This window comes from Gymnoscopelus microlampas (genome assembly GCF_963454915.1).
Source record: "Gymnoscopelus microlampas genome assembly, chromosome: 8".
NCBI classification, from domain to species: Eukaryota; Metazoa; Chordata; class Actinopteri; order Myctophiformes; family Myctophidae; genus Gymnoscopelus; species Gymnoscopelus microlampas.
Genome location: NC_139945.1, coordinates 5798532 through 5814461, shown reverse-complemented (window position 1 = coordinate 5814461; position 15930 = coordinate 5798532). Strand labels below are relative to the sequence as shown.

The window sequence follows — 15930 nt, the reverse complement described above, 5'->3', positions numbered from 1 at the left end:
TCAGTTGCGTTGCAGTATTACATATAGCATCACATACATGAACAATAGAGACAATGAAAACATGTTTTAGAAAAGTTGCTTCTTTGGGGCTTGTTTTTATAGACCAATTTGCTTGTTTCTCTCACATAATCTGGCAACACTGCAGAGTAGCCCTTTCTCCACACACACACGTCTCTGGATACAATATAGCGGTCCAGGCGCGCAGGCACTGAGGAGGCAGTAGCCACCGCAAAACCCCCAGCTAGCGTGCTCTGTGTCCACGGCGTGTGTGTGTGAGTGAGAGAGTGTGTGTGAGTGATCAGTGTGTGAGTCTGGGGTCTACTGGTAACGGATCTACCAAGGATCGGAGAGAGAGAGAGAGAGGGATGTCTACGGGTTTTTACGCGTGCCGGACGCATTTTTTAATTGGATTGTTGAAACAATCGGGTGCATGATCGCAGAATTCTGGAAAATATAGGTTTATTATTCTCTTGGACGTTTTCCCAACTTGGATACTTTTATTTGTTTTCCCCCGATCCGACATAATGGCTTCAGATCGGCTTTGCCTTCTTTATTATAACTCCTAGTGCAAAGTAAAGCCAAAGCAAGAGAGAAAAGTGTTTTGTCTTCATTTGTCGTGCGGCTGAAGGCATTATTTCTCAACAAAAAATAAATAACGGACTAATAAGCGATTATTCCACCGGGACCCCGGGACTAATAATACACACAGCATTTAATCCGGTCGGTGGGACAAGTTCAACTTTTTTGCCAACACATTCTCCCATCAGCTGAGGACCAGGGATCAACTAAGGAGGGGGACAACCCCAGCCAGGGGACAGACAAGTCATAAGTCATGCGGGGTGGCGTTGGGACGCGGTGGTGGTGGGGGGATCACACCACCACCACCACCACTACTACTACTACTACTCCTCCATGCAGGGGGGCGCTCTTCATGGTGACCCTGGTGGTGGTCCTCTTGTCCGATCTGCACGGGGTGAGGGGGGCGTTCGGCGGCGGCGGCGGCGATGAGGTGATGGAGGAGATGACCTGCGACCCCATCCGCATCGCCATGTGCCAGGGTCTGGGCTACAACGTCACCAAGATGCCCAACCTGGTGGGCAACGTGCTGCAGTCGGACGCCGAGCTGCAGCTCACCACGTTCACCCCCCTGATCCAGTACGGCTGCTCCAGCCAGCTCAAGGTATACTGCTGACTTTACGGGGGACGGGGGACGGGGGGGTTCTGAAAAACGTATGTTTCTATATCAGTGGTGCTCAATCTTTTTCATGTCAAGGACCCCCAAAATTATATGTATTTGGCCGCGGACCCCCCCATCAAAATATTTTGTTCCAGGGACCCCCCCAGAACAAAGATGTGAGTTAAAAATGTTCGCTTTAAAAATATATATATTCAAAGATGTGCACACATTTTCACGAATTTTCAAAAATAGCAGATCTACAAGCTCGTAGCGTGGCACTCGGTGCCGCGCTATGAGCTTTTATATCTGCTATTTTTGAATAGCCCAAAGTGTAAAATAATGCTTTTTAGCTCAAATCAAAAAATGACACAGTTCCAGGTCTTAACTGGGTTAACCCATTCAATCTGGGAACGCATCTACACATGTCTTCTAAATCCTGTAGCAGTTTTGCGAAAAACGTGTGTTGTGTTTGTAAGGAACCAAATGGACCCTTGAAGGTTCTGCAACTCTGAGAGTTGGAGTTAGGGGCAGTGGTTCCCAAAGTGGGGTCCGGGCACCCCCAAGGGGTCTTCCAAGGGGGTTCCAGGGGGTCCCCTCCCCGGCTATATTTTGTTGATATTTAGGAAGGAACCAAAAGGACCCTTAAAAAGTCTGTCCTTCTGAGAGTTATGGGGGTCCGTAGACAACTGTGTGTGTGTGTGTGTGTGTGTGTGTGTGTGTGTTTGAGAACCACTGATTTGGGGCAGTAGAGAATCTTGCCATTTCACACTAGAATCCATTAGGTTGTTGTTGTAACAACCTCTGCAGACCTTACTCCCCGGCTTACACAACCATTCCTCCAACTAAGAATGGATAATTGTCTTATTTTATTTAGAAAAATCAATTACTATTATTAGGTTTGATCCTCCCACACGGGGGACACACGCGGCTCATATAGAGTGCAGTTGTTTGTTTGCCCACGCATGGCCCTTAGTTCTGAGCCCATCATTGTCCTTAATGTTTTGTGTGTGCATGTGGTGCGCGTGTGTGTGTGTGTGTGTGTGTGTGTGTGTGTGTGTGTGTGTGTGTGTGTGTGTGTGTGTGTGTGTGTGTGTGTGTGTGTGTGTGTGTGTGTGTGTGTGTGCGAAGCCACAGAGCACATGACAAGACAAGTCAGATTGAGTTTACTGTGGCAGTGCTCCTCAAAGTGGGGTCCAGGGACCCCCAGGGGGTCCTTGAGGGGGGTTCCAGGGGGTCCTCTGCAGAGTGGGGAACAGTTTAAATGTACAATTTACACAATTTGAGCATTAAGCAGAGCAATGTGCATGTGTTCAGGTCAGAATAAGTAGGCTAAACCTGAACTTTAGTCAATAAACAACAAGGTAAATAGGCTATAGTCACATAGGGCAGTGGTTCTCAACTGCTCTATGCCCCCCCCCCCCCCCCAACTGTGTGGTGGGGGGGAGCAGATGACAGTAAAGTGTAAATTTAAAGACTTTTAAGACATTTTTAACACCTCAAAAAAGAAAGAAAGATAAGAAAAAAAGACCATTACCGCATCAAAATAAATCAACAAACTATACTATAAAAACGGGTCAAACGTTGGCCAAATTGTCAAAACATATGACAAAAGGGCAGAAATGATGAAAATAGCCTGCAGAGAGAACAATGCAGTGCCTCAACCAAACTAGGATATCAGGTAAACAATGAACCTAGCATCTGTCCAAATAGCATGCTATCTAAATAATACATTCTGTACGTTTGAAACTATAGGATATCATCAGGTAAACAATTCACCTAGCATCTGTGTAAATAACCTGCTATCTAAATTACATTCTCAAACACTTAAGCCCTTTTTTGTGTCTTTTTTTACCCCAAGGAAATTGACATGTGTTGACAAATCTCGTATATGGGGGGGCGCACTAAATGACAATTTAGGCATTTAGCGCATTGGTTCTCAAAGTGGGGTCCGGGGACCCCCAGGGGTACTTGAGGGGGTTCCAGGGGGTCCCCAGCTAGATGATGGACAGGAACCAAATGGACCCTTATGGGTCTTAACTCTGAGAGTGGGTCTTAACTCTGAGAGTGTACAAATGGAACCAAATGGACCCTAACGGGTCCATTTGGTTCCATTTTGTACACTCTCAGAGTTAAATTAACATTGGTTTTACAATGTGAATTGGGGTCCCAGAGGTATAAATGCCATTAAATGGGGGTCCGTAGCCTAGTGCATGTCAAACTGGGGTCCTTGAAATTAAAATGGTTGAGAATCACTGCTAGAGAGCCGTAAAAGGTGCTAGGTTCATTGTTTACCAGGTAAACAATGAACCTAGCATTTGCCTATACAGCATGCTAGAAATATTTGGGAGGGAGTGGCGGGGGGGGGGGGGGGGGCGGCCAAATAGGCTTACATATCAATTTGGGGGGTCCTTAGCATGAAATTGTTTTGAGAACCACTGCACTAATAGGCCAATACAGCGAGGCCGACTGCCGCTGTGATCCAAATGGAATGATGGAGAGTTATGACGACGGTGTGGTGATGATTTTACGGGGAGCGCTCCAGCTGTCCATTGAGATTAACATGTTCATGTTGGACAGAGCGACAATATGCATAGTGTTCCGCACTGTCCTGCTGCTAGCTAACAATGCTGCCCTCAGTATTTACCAGAATAAGGCATGCTTGTTTGTCTCATCCACCATGTGAAAAATAGAATTACGTCCCACTCTCTCTCCCTCTCTCTCTCTCTCTCTCTCTCTCTCTCCGTCTCTCAGATTTCACTACAGCCTATAATTTAATGACTAGTGCGGAGTGGAAGGTTTGTTATTTATATCGCTATCAGCGGCTTTGTCGAATTAGTAAGGAGAGATCGACTGACTTTGACGTGCATTTTTATATTACTAAGTGTGTTAGACGCGCTGCTGCACTTCACACACTAAAGTGCTCATACATTGCATAAAACCACTTAAACCCTATATACTCTTAGTTGACTGCGGGGTCCCCCAGGCCTCTATACTAGGTCTGATAGTATTTCCCTCTACATACCAAAATCTCTTTGCCTAAAATGGCATGATCTACAAGTGTCCTGAGCTTGTAGATCTGCTATTTACCCCTGAAAGTGTGCCCCAGAATAGGGTGGGAGGGACGCTAGGGTTTAAGTGGCTAATAGGGCTATAACTAACTACATGTAAACACACAGGCACGGACGCGCACGCACACACACACACTACTCCAGCAGTTAAAAAACATTAGATGAATTCACCTCTCACACACTCATATAGACCTATTTGCACACACTTCCTCAGACACACAAAATGCACACACACACACACACACACACACACACACACACACACACACACACACACACACACACACACACACACACACACACACACACACACACACACACACTAGCTATACTTGTGAGGACATGAACATGTTAGGACAGCATAGCAAATTGTAGAAAATAGCCAAAAAATTGCAGAATAGCCGAAACATTTCAGATCTACAAGCTCACAACGTGTCAAACTGCAACACACTGTGAGCTTGTAGATCAGCTATATTTTGGTGTGACATTGCTAACCCTAACCCTAAGTATAAAATAGGGAAATCTCTAATCTAAACCCCTCAACCTAACCTCTACATTTCTAATTGGGTAATCGTAAGCCAATCTCTAAAAATCTTCCTCACAATGTCTTTTTGTCAAATACTATGCTGGTGGGGATGTATAGTCCTTACAAGTATAGTAATACACACACGCACGCACGCGCATGCATGTGCAGAGCAGGGTAACCTTATCCCCCCCACATTTGCTCTTTAATGGGAGGCTTCCTGGCCGCTGTAACCCGAGCGGCTTTAACAGTGAAGTGAGAGAAGGCACTCTGGTTTCCAACGGCTGGTGGAAACTCCCAGAAAATGCCATACACCCCTGTCACCATATGATGGATCTGTGTGGGAACTGAATCTCTAACCATGTAGCACATATCTTAAAGGGATATTTCACTTTCAAACATGTTTGGGGTTCATTTTAACATCTACTGAGTCCGTGAGCACCGCAGTTTTTAAGTTGCTTGATTCAGTATTTAGATACTGGTGGTTCTGATGACTGATATTGTCACTTTAATGTGTGAGGGGGCTTTTTTCATTTATTTTTAAATTTTTGGGGGGGAAATGAAAAAAATAACAAAATGAATCAAATTAATTGAAAATTCACGGCCCCCTCACATATTAAAAGGACAATATCAGTCACCAGAACCAAGGACGGTGTTTTCGAAGAATCTATCATGGTCAAAATGGAATTTTAAGTTACAATGGATTTGTATAGGAAGGGGGCGTGTCTGATAAAATGAATATCAAATATCTAATTACTGAATCAAGCAACTTAAAGACTATCTGGGCTGATCACAAAAGCCTGAGTAGACGTTAAAATGACCCCGGCCTAAACATGTTTGAAAGTGAATTATCCCTTTATCAGAAGTGGTTCCCAAACACTGGGTCACGGACATGTGTATTTATGGGTCACGTCAGTGACAGTAGATTTTTCCAGTTTACTACATATAAAAAAGATTATTTCAAAGAACAAAACAAAAAAGAAAATCAGAAAAGGAGTCAAAGAAATTAAAACATTTCATGAATAGATAAAAAAACAATCTAAGAAATTCTGTACATCTGAAACAGGGGTCATCAATGTTTTTCAGGCCAAGAACCCCTAAGCTGAGAGAGAGAGATGAAGCAGGGATCCCCACTACATATTTTTCATAGATTTCATAGATCGCTTCATTGACGATCATCAGTGTTTTTTTTGTTTATTTCAGACATTTAATCTACACCTTTAATACCTTTGGCTCTACTTGGTTTGCTCCTTTTCCCCTCTACACAGTGTAGTGCCTCATTGAACTAGGATCACAAGTAAACCAAGAACCTGGCATCAGTCTAAACAATAATCTATCAAAAATAACATTCTGTACATTGAAACTATAGGATACCAGGTAAAGCACAAACCTAGCAACTGTCTAAATAACCTGCTATATAAACCTCGCCGATTCAAGTGAGAAGAAGGCAGGTGTCACTCTCCATGTGAAAAGACCTATATTCAGTTTCTCCATCACCCCCTAAACTTTTGATACCAACTTCAAAGCCAACCGCAGAGCAGTCAGATAAAACCAAGCGTTGGATTACGGGAGCATTATGGTAGCATTACACCGTTGTTAAGTCCACATCTTCAGTGTCGTTAAGTCCACAGCATGTCTTTGAAGGCGTAGGGAAGTTCTCTCTCTCTCTCTCTCTCTCTCTCTCTCTCTCTCTCTCTCTCTCTCTCTCTCTCTCTCTCTCTCTCTCTCTCTCTCTCTCTCTCTCTCTCTCTCTCTCTCTCTCTCTCTCTCTCTCTCTCTAAAACCTTGGGGAGAGACCATCGGCTGCAGTTTTGGCTGCGGCTCCACTTGTGTGCAAGTTTCTTTATAGATGTGAAAATAGATCCGCTACTGGAAAAAATGACGATGTAGCCATACAGTGAATGTAGAGCCACACACAGCGGGAAGTGGAGTCAAGGTTGTTTAGCCACTTAAACCCCTCTATACTTAGTCACCTGCACCTGAGTTGCCTCTGTACGTAAGTCCGCTTCCCCCCATCCCCCTCTACACCAAATATTTTTTTTGTAAAAAAAAAAAGCAGATATATAAGTACACAACGTGTCATAATGTGGCATGACGCATTACAAGCTTGTAGCGTTTTTTGGTGAAAAAAGGGATGCTAGTGGTTATCCCAATGTTTCTTTAAACTGATTTTGATGGCCCTACTTTGAGAACCACTGAATCTAACATGTTTTTCTTGTCTTCCCTTGCAGTTCTTCCTCTGTAGCGTCTATGTGCCCATGTGCACAGACAAGGTGCCAATCCCCATTGGTCCATGTGGCAGCATGTGTCTGTCCGTCAAGAGGAAGTGCCTTCCTGTGCTCAACGAGTTTGGCTTCATATGGCCGGAGGTGGGTTCAACTAATTTATAACTAACAAGATTAATGAGACTATCTTAACCACATCAACGGGGCAATCTTAACCATGTTAACGAGACAATCTTAACCACATTAACGAGACAATCTTAACCACGTTAACAAGACAATCTTAACCACATTAACGAGACAATCTTAACCTCGTTAACAAGACAATCTTAACCACGTTAACGAGACAATCTTAACCACGTTAACGAGACAATCTTAACCACGTTAACGAGACCATGTTAAACACATTCACCCCAGCGTTCCCCATCATTATAGGCGAAAGTGTTTGAAAGTTTTCAAAGGATTGCGAAAATATCTGATCTACAAGCTCATAATACATCGTTTGTTGTGAGCTTGTAGATCAGCAATTTTTTAAGGTTTTGGAATAGGGCATATAAGTGATTTAACTTAAAAACAAATTATATATATTGTTATTTAATTTGTTTGTTTAATGTGAGTTAAATCAAAATTTATCAAATTGATTAGCAAATTTGACAAAAAAAAAAGTGCAGCACTGGACCCAACACTATGGCATCGGTCGGGACTCTAAACCAGGGGTCTTCAACAGGGGGTCCGGGACCCCTAGAGGGTCCTCAGAGTTACTACAGGGGGTCCGCCGAAACCTTTGTGTGATGTGATTCTTTTTTTTTAACCTTTTTTACCACTTGAACCCTTATTGTATTCCTTTTCTGAGGAGAACTTTAGCCAAAAAATAGCAGATCTACAAGCTCACAACGCCTCGCAGCGCGAGGCGTTGTGAGCTTGTAGATCGGCTATTTTTTGGCAAAGAGGTGTTTGGTGTAGAGGGAAAAAAAGAGCAGACCAAGTAAACAAAAAAAGTTGAATCTGAAACACAATTTTATACAGTATAGAGTAGGGGGTCCCTGCTTCATCTCTCCTCTCAGCTAGGGGGTCCTTGGCCCTGAAAACGTTGAAGACCCCTGCTCTAAACAATCATCCTCACCACGTCCTCCTCCTTTTCACACACAGGTGCTCAACTGCAGCCTCTTCCCGCCGCAGAACGACCACAACCACATGTGCATGGAGGGTCCCGGCGACGAGGAGCCGCCCTACCACCCCGTCAACCGCAACCTGCCCCCCCAGGAGGAGGAGTGCCAGGCCCTGGGGTCGGCGCCCGACCAGTACGCCTGGGTGCGGCGCAGCCACAGCTGCGCGCTGCAGTGCGGCTACGACAGCGGGCTGTACCGCCGCGGCGCCAAGGTCTTCACGGACGCCTGGATGGCGGTGTGGGCCGTCCTGTGCTTCCTGTCCACCACGCTGACCGTGCTGACCTTCCTGCTGGACTCGCAGAGGTTCTCCTACCCGGAGAGACCCATCATCTTCCTGTCCATGTGCTGTAACCTCTACAGCGTGGCCTACCTGGTGAGTGGTGAGGAGGAAATGTTCCACGTTGTGGGTATTCGGCAGGGGGGGACCGGGACCCCTAGGGCAGTGGTTCTCAAAGTGGGGTCCGGGGACCCCCAGGGTTACTTGAGGGGGTTCCAGGGGGTCCCCAGCTAAATGATTTATGGAACCAAATGGACCCTTATGGGTGTGTAACTCTTGAGAGTGTACAAATGGAACCAAATGGACCCTAACGGGTCCATTTGGTTCCATTTGTACACACTCAGAGTTAGATTAACATTGATTTTACACTATGAATTGGGGTCCCAGAGATAGAAATGCCATTAAATGGGGGTCCGTAGCCTAATGCATGACAAACTGGGGGTCCTTGAAATTAAAATGGTTGAGAATCACTGCTATAGAGCCGTAAAAATCTTCTCTTATGGGGGTCCCTGGCATATCTTTTCAAATGGGGGTCCGCGGGCTAATAAGTGTCAATTTGGGGGTCCTTGACATGAAAAGGTTTGAGAACCACTGCCCTAGGGGGTCATCAGAGTTTGCGAGATAGGAACTTTTTTAGTTTTTGCATGAACCACTTTAACGCAAGTGTCCCTATTCTGGCGGGAACATTTGCCGGAAAATAGCTACTGTGAGCTTGTGGATCGGCTATTTTCGGCAATGATAATTGGTGCAGAGGGGGAAAAAGAGCCAGTACAGAGCCAAAGGTCAGGTTTACTGAGTATGTATTGATGGTTTAAGTGGTTAAATGTCTGAAAACATGTTGAATATCCCTGTTCTGTATTATCATTTGTGGTTTTAAAGGGGAATTTCACTTTAAAACACTTTTATTTTCACTTCTACTCTGGCTTTTGTGTGCACCCCAGACAGTTTTTTAAGGCACTTGGTTCATTATTTTTTTTAAATATTCATTTGATTAAACATGGCCCCCTCCTGCTATAGAAGTCCATTCAACGTCAAACTCCATGTTAGTCTCATTGAAAACACACTGCTTCTAGTGACTGATTGTCCCTCTAATGAATGAGGAGACCTTTATTTTTCCATTACTTATTTGATGCATGGACAGAAAATGAAATAATGTTAATACACAGTCGGAATTTCACCCCTTTGTGATGTCACACCAGGAACAATATGCACAAGGTACACTCCATTTGGAGTTTAGCTAGCTGTTTCAACTAGGGATGCAACCGAGCAAGTCAAAGTCAAAGTAAATCTGGTGATTGGAAGTACGTTGTTGCTGTTCAGGTGGAAACCAAATGTCCAAAACTGTTCCTTTTTCATTATTATTTTAAAAACAATATAAATAGTGAAAATAGCCGATCTACAAGCTCACAGCACCTCGAATCGCGACACATTGTGAGCTTGTTGATCTGCTATTTCACTACTTTTGTGTGTGCACTCTAAAATGATGACGTAGGGCATTCATTTACGAAAAAAAAAAAACATGAAAACGTTAACGTATGGAGATACAAGGTTTCTGCCCCGACAACGATTGTTGTCCTTGGCTGTCACACAGCCAAACACAGCCAAGGACTTTTTGTCAGCAGTTATTTGTCTGAAATAAATGCTAATACGACAGAAAAAAACAACAATTCGTCAGGCTGTGAATAAGTGCAGGCGAAAAAGGCCAGACGCCAAGAGCGGCAACACGTATATGAACGGAAAGTTATCACATTTTATAATCCTCCCCCTGCTCTGTAATGTGCATGACCTCACTGGTAAAAAAGGTAATTCAAAACATTGTCAGGAAATGTAGCAGCTGACTCGCTCAACTCTTATCGCTCTCTCTCTCTCTGTGTGTGTGTGTGTGTGTGTGTGTGTGTGTGTGTGTGTGTGTGTGTGTGTGTGTGTGTGTTTCCTCGTCCCCACAAGACAAAGTGGTTGTTTTATAGTTAAAAAAACATTTTTTAGAGATAAGCTTACAATTAGAAAAACATTCAGGTCAGGATTTAGGGATTGGAATTAGAGTTCAACATGATTTATACTTAGTTGCGCGCCAGTGTCATGCACCGAAAAACAGCCGATCTATAAGCTCACAACGCGTCGCAGCGCGACGCGTTGTGAGCTTGTAGATCTGCTGTTTTTTTCGGCTTTAGGCTTACGGTTAAAAATGGCAATCTTTTTTTTAAAATGGCATTCATAACATGGCTGTCCTAAAGTGTTGATGTCTTCACAAGTATAATAATACAAACGTGTGTGTGTGTGTGTGTGTGTGTGTGTGTAGGTGCGGTTGACCCTGGGCAGGGAGCGTGTCTCTTGTGACCTGGAGGAAGCGGCAGTGCCTGTGCTGGTGCAGGAAGGGCTGAAGAGTACGGGCTGTGCTATCGTCTTCCTCCTGCTCTACTTCTTCGGCATGGCCTCCTCCCTCTGGTGAGTGCAGTGCACGTGTAGACCACCGGGGGCGCGACTGTTACATAATCGCCCGATCGAAGTCATTTGAGCTGATCAGCAGTTCTTTTCAATTATGTAAAGTAAGGTAAGGTAAGGTCGAGTTTATTTATAAAGTGCCTTTCAAAACAAATGTTACAAGGTGCTGTACATGCAATGCAATACAGACAAATTATAACAAAACACAAAAGAAAAGTGCTTAGGAAACAGGTGTGTTTTTGAAGGTATCAACCGCTTTTTGAAGGTATCAAGTGACTCTGCTTATCTTAATGCCAGTGGAGGACCATTCCACTGAGTGGGTGTGACGACTGTAAAGGCAGGGTCACCGTTAGTTTTTAGCTTAGTTTTTGGGACAGTGAGAAGGCCTTTGTCAAAGGGACTTAAGCAATGTCACATTGTCCTTAGTAGGGCTCTCAACTTTCCTCAGAAATGATATTCGAATATTGGTCCTAAAAATTGGCAGATATTCGAATATATTCGAATATTATTATTACTATTATAAATATTATTATTATTTTTTTTTTTTTAAATATGTTTCATTTTTTTTTGACAGAAACAATACAAAAAACAATGTATCGAGTGCTCGAATCCAATAAAACATATATTTTGTTTGTTTTTATAACTTGATACATTTTTTTTTATTGTCCCTGTCAAATAAACATAAAATAAAAAAATAATAAAAAAAAAACGTATTTTCCCCATATTCGAGGAATATTCGATATTCGAATATTAATTAACCAGCCCTAGTCCTTAGGGCACAATCATCGATCATCATCGTCACTGTAGGTGCAAATCTTAAGGACTCAAAATACACAATTAAAAACGGTATTAAAGTAGCTAGTTGGGGAAACCATTGTCCGACCATTCTGTGTCACCGTTCTGTCAAAACGAAAACGGATACACACACACACGCTCACGCACACGCACACACAGAGTCATTTTACAAGCCCATCGTTGTAAGTGCTTGTGCTTGTGTTGCCACTCTGTGTTTCGTGTCGCAGCTCTTTCTTTTCACAGGACAGTGTCCTACAAAACAAGGACAGCCTAGAGGTGTGCATAGTTGTGCCAACTGGCTCATCTGCGTTCATGTAGGCTTGTAGGGTGTCTGACAGTGTGTTTCTTAATTTGTTGTTTACCTCATTATCTCATCTAGGACCGTGGTTTTCAAACATTTTCATGTGAAGGGCCCCCCAGATTGCATTTGGCTGCAGACCCCCAGTTGAAAAGATTTTGTGCCACCCATAGAAGATTTGTCAATCGAAAATAGCCGATAAAATAAGGTTAAAGTGTTGAACTGTTCCTCATTTAGCTGGGGACCCCCTGGATCCCCCTCAAGGACCCCCGGGGGTCCCCGGAAACCCACATTGTGAGACAATGATCTAAGGAGCTGAAAGCAGGGAAATAAAATGTCTTGAGACAAGCTGTCAAAATGCAATCGTCTCAAGTGATCAATATTTGACCTTCTTGGCTGTGACCTTTGAGCACCAAATTGCACCATATGTCAGATATTGAGTCAGAGATGTAATATCTGGAGTTTCTTGGCCTTGTGATGATGTGTATTGAGTCATCGCGGCCAGAGTGACAGTCTCATGTTAAAACAGTTTCACAATGGCAGCTCAAATAAGAACACAGCATCACTCTGTGATGTGTCTGCTATAGTGAGGGATTACAGTCTGATGAAACAGCAGTCAGCTTGTGTTCAGCCTCATTTGACCTGTCACCGTACCTGCCAACACTCCTGAATTTTTACCCTGTCTCCTTGTTGTCTCCGGAATTGAAATTTCTCCTGATTGTTGGGCAATCAAACTCCCTGTTAACCCATTAAGACCAGAGCCCCGAAGAAGATTTGTGTTAAAAAAAATCTAAATTATTCAAAGAGTTTTCGAAAATATATTCAAAAATATCAGATGTACAAAGCTCGCAGCGTGGCATGAAGTGACGTGCTGTGAGCTTGTATATCTGCTATTTTTGAATAGCCAATGCAAGATCTAAAATGACTTAAAATGAAAAAATGTTTTAATGGGTTAAAAATACACCAGAATACATGTTATTATTACATCTACGGTTTTAAAGTTTCCCCCAAACCCCCCACCAAAATTGTCCCACCCACATTTAACCGTACACGGTTCATGTCTGTGTATCAGAAAACATATATCATAATAATGTTGGCAGGCTATGCCTATCACCACCATGTTCCTTTACTACATATTGTCGCTTTCAGGGGGCAGACATTGCATGTCCAAAAACGTTTTTTTTTTCTTCAGGAAATGCAGAAAAAAAGGAACCTGTGTTTCAATGATGGTGTCGTAATTAATGCCTGATTTATACTTAGCTGTGTGCCGATCTACAAGCTCTTGACTTATTTCTATTGGATCTCTTCTCCACTAGTCCCTCCCTAACATTTTCATGTCGTTTTTATTTGTTGACCAAATTGCCAGTATATTTAGTCATAGTTTTAGTCATCATAGATCAGTTTCTATTTAGTTTTGATTTCTTCTTTTTTTTTGTCAGTGAAAAAAAGTAGTTGACGAATATTATATTTTCCGTCATAAGTTTTAGTTGATGAAATTAACTGGGGTTTATCACGTTGGTCAGGTGGGTGATCCTGACCCTGACCTGGTTCCTGGCTGCGGGGTTGAAGTGGGGTCACGAGGCCATAGAGATGCACAGCTCCTACTTCCACATCGCGGCGTGGGCCATCCCCGCCGTCAAGACCATCGTCATCCTCATCATGAGACTGGTGGACGCCGATGACCTCACCGGCCTCTGCTACGTGGGCAACCTGCAGCAGGAGGCGCTCACGGGCTTCGTTGTGGCCCCGCTGGCCACCTACCTCCTCATAGGTAACTGATAGGGGTGCAACACTTAGTCCAGGGGTCTTCAATGTTTTCAGCCCAAGGACCCCCTCTCTGAGAGAGTGGTGAAGCAGGGACCCCCACTATATATTGCATAAACTTGTGTTGCAAATTAAAGCTTTTCATAGATGTTGGTTTCACGCTGAAAATAGCAGATCTACAAGCACACAACGCCTCGCAGCGCGAGGCGTTGTGTGCTTGTAGATCTGCTATTTTCGGCTAAAGTTCCCCTCAGAAAAGGGATGCTAGGGTCCAAGTGGTTAATGTAAAAACAAATATTATATCACACAAAGATTTGGCGGACCCCCTGTAGTAACTCTGAGGACCCCCTAGGGGTCCCGGACCCCCTGTTGAAGACCCCTGACTTAATCAAACTGATACATTTTAATTGAATAAATCATTTTCAAAAACAGGAAAACATTGCCGGTCTACAAAGTCTTGTAGATGTGCTATTTTTGTGCAACTATAAGTAGGGCTGATATGGTTAATTAGACTAATTGTTTTAGTTATACATAATCAATTACATTTTTTTCCACATAGCTACGTTGATTACAAATGAGAAAAAAACACACTTCGCCATTATTTGATTAATTGAGAAAGTAATCGATATAATAATTGCCAGCTGCAGTCATAGTAACTTGTGTTAATTCCTAGTTCGTAAAAGACTATTCCCGCTGTTGTGATGTAGTCGTACGTGCACTGATATTTGTAGGCCTACTACCTGAAGTAATTGTATTTATATCCTTCAAAGCATTGGTTCTCAAAGTGGGGTCCGGGGACCCCCAGGGGTCCTTTAGGGAGTTCCAGGGGGTCCCCAGCTAAATGATAGATTAGGCACCAAATGGACCCTTATGGGTCTGTAACTCTGAGAGTGTACAAATGGAACCAAATGGACCCTAACGGGTCCATTTGGTTCCATTTGTACACTCTCAGAGTTTAATTGACATAGATTTTACAATATAAATTGCGGTCCAAGTGATAGAAATGCCATTAAATGGGGGTCCGTAGCCTAATGCATGTCAAACTGGGGGTCCTTGAAATTAAAATGGTTGAGAATCACTGCTAGAGAGCCGTAAAAACCTTCTCTTATGGGGGTCCCTGGCTTATCTTTTCAAATGGAGGTCCGCGGGGTAATAAGTGTCAATTAGGGGGTCCTTGACATGAAAAGGTTTGAGAACCACTGCTTCAAAGGATGTCAGCCAAAAGAAGAAAAAATAAAAAATAAAATAAATAACAACCATGTGGGTTCTCTTCCTGCAGGCACCCTGTTCATCTGCGCCGGCCTGGTCGCCCTCTTCAAGATCCGCTCCAACCTGCAGAAGGACGGCGCCAAGACGGACAAGCTGGAGCGCCTGATGGTGAAGATCGGCGTGTTCTCCGTGCTGTACACGGTGCCGGCCTCCACCGTCATCGGCTGCTACCTGTACCAGCTCTCCCACTGGGGGGACTTCCGGTCCGGCGTGCGGGACTCCTACGTGGCGTCGGAGATGCTCCGCATCTTCATGTCCCTGCTGGTGGGCATCACCTCGGGCATGTGGATCTGGTCGGCCAAGACGCTCCACACGTGGCAGCGCTGCTCCGCCCGCCTCTTCCGGGAGAGCAGGGCGGCGGGCCGCGGCGGCAAGCGGGCGCCGGGCGACGGCTGGATCAAACCCAAAGGCAACGAGACGGTGGTGTGAGGAGAGCCGGGGCGGAGGGAGAGAGAGAGAGGGAGGGAGGGAGAGGGGGGGAGGAAGGTGGGAGGCTGAGAGAAGGAATGTGGACAGGACACAAGGGAAAAAGTAGAGATCACCTCCACCACCTCCACCAGAAGAGAGAGGCAACGCTGGCGGAGCAGAGCTGGAGAGGATTGTGGAGAGAGAGAGAGAGAGAGAGAGGCAGCTGAACTAGGTGGAGACACAGAAGGACATTTGTGTGGATGCTACTGGCTGTGATCCCCACCACATTCACTCAGGCTCAGAGAGGGCCTCCAGCATCTCTGCCAGCATCTGTAGCCCTTATAGTGACACTTATCCTGCGTTCACACTACCGGCGACAAAAGCTTCAACAAAGAAACTCTCGCCAAGTCGCCCGTGTTGCTCAACACACACTCGTTGACAAGCGTGCGTCCGTGTGGGAGCGACGAGAAAATAGAAAGGAAAACATAGAGGCTTGGGGCGATAATTAGTTTTCCCTC

The 15930-nt window shown here is 44.4% G+C and overlaps 1 protein-coding gene across 1 annotated transcript; it reads left to right on the top strand.

The window, feature by feature from the left end:
• The first annotated feature begins 202 nt into the window (after positions 1-202).
• On the top strand, positions 203-15448 carry fzd4 (frizzled class receptor 4). Its single transcript, XM_084064971.1, has 6 exons — positions 203-1180; positions 7000-7137; positions 8140-8532; positions 10736-10881; positions 13495-13742; positions 15015-15448. The coding sequence occupies exons 1-6, from the start codon at positions 833-835 to the stop codon at positions 15431-15433; spliced, it is 1692 nt and encodes a 563-aa protein (XP_083921097.1). The 5' UTR covers positions 203-832; the 3' UTR covers positions 15434-15448.
• Positions 15449-15930: the final 482 nt, after the last annotated feature.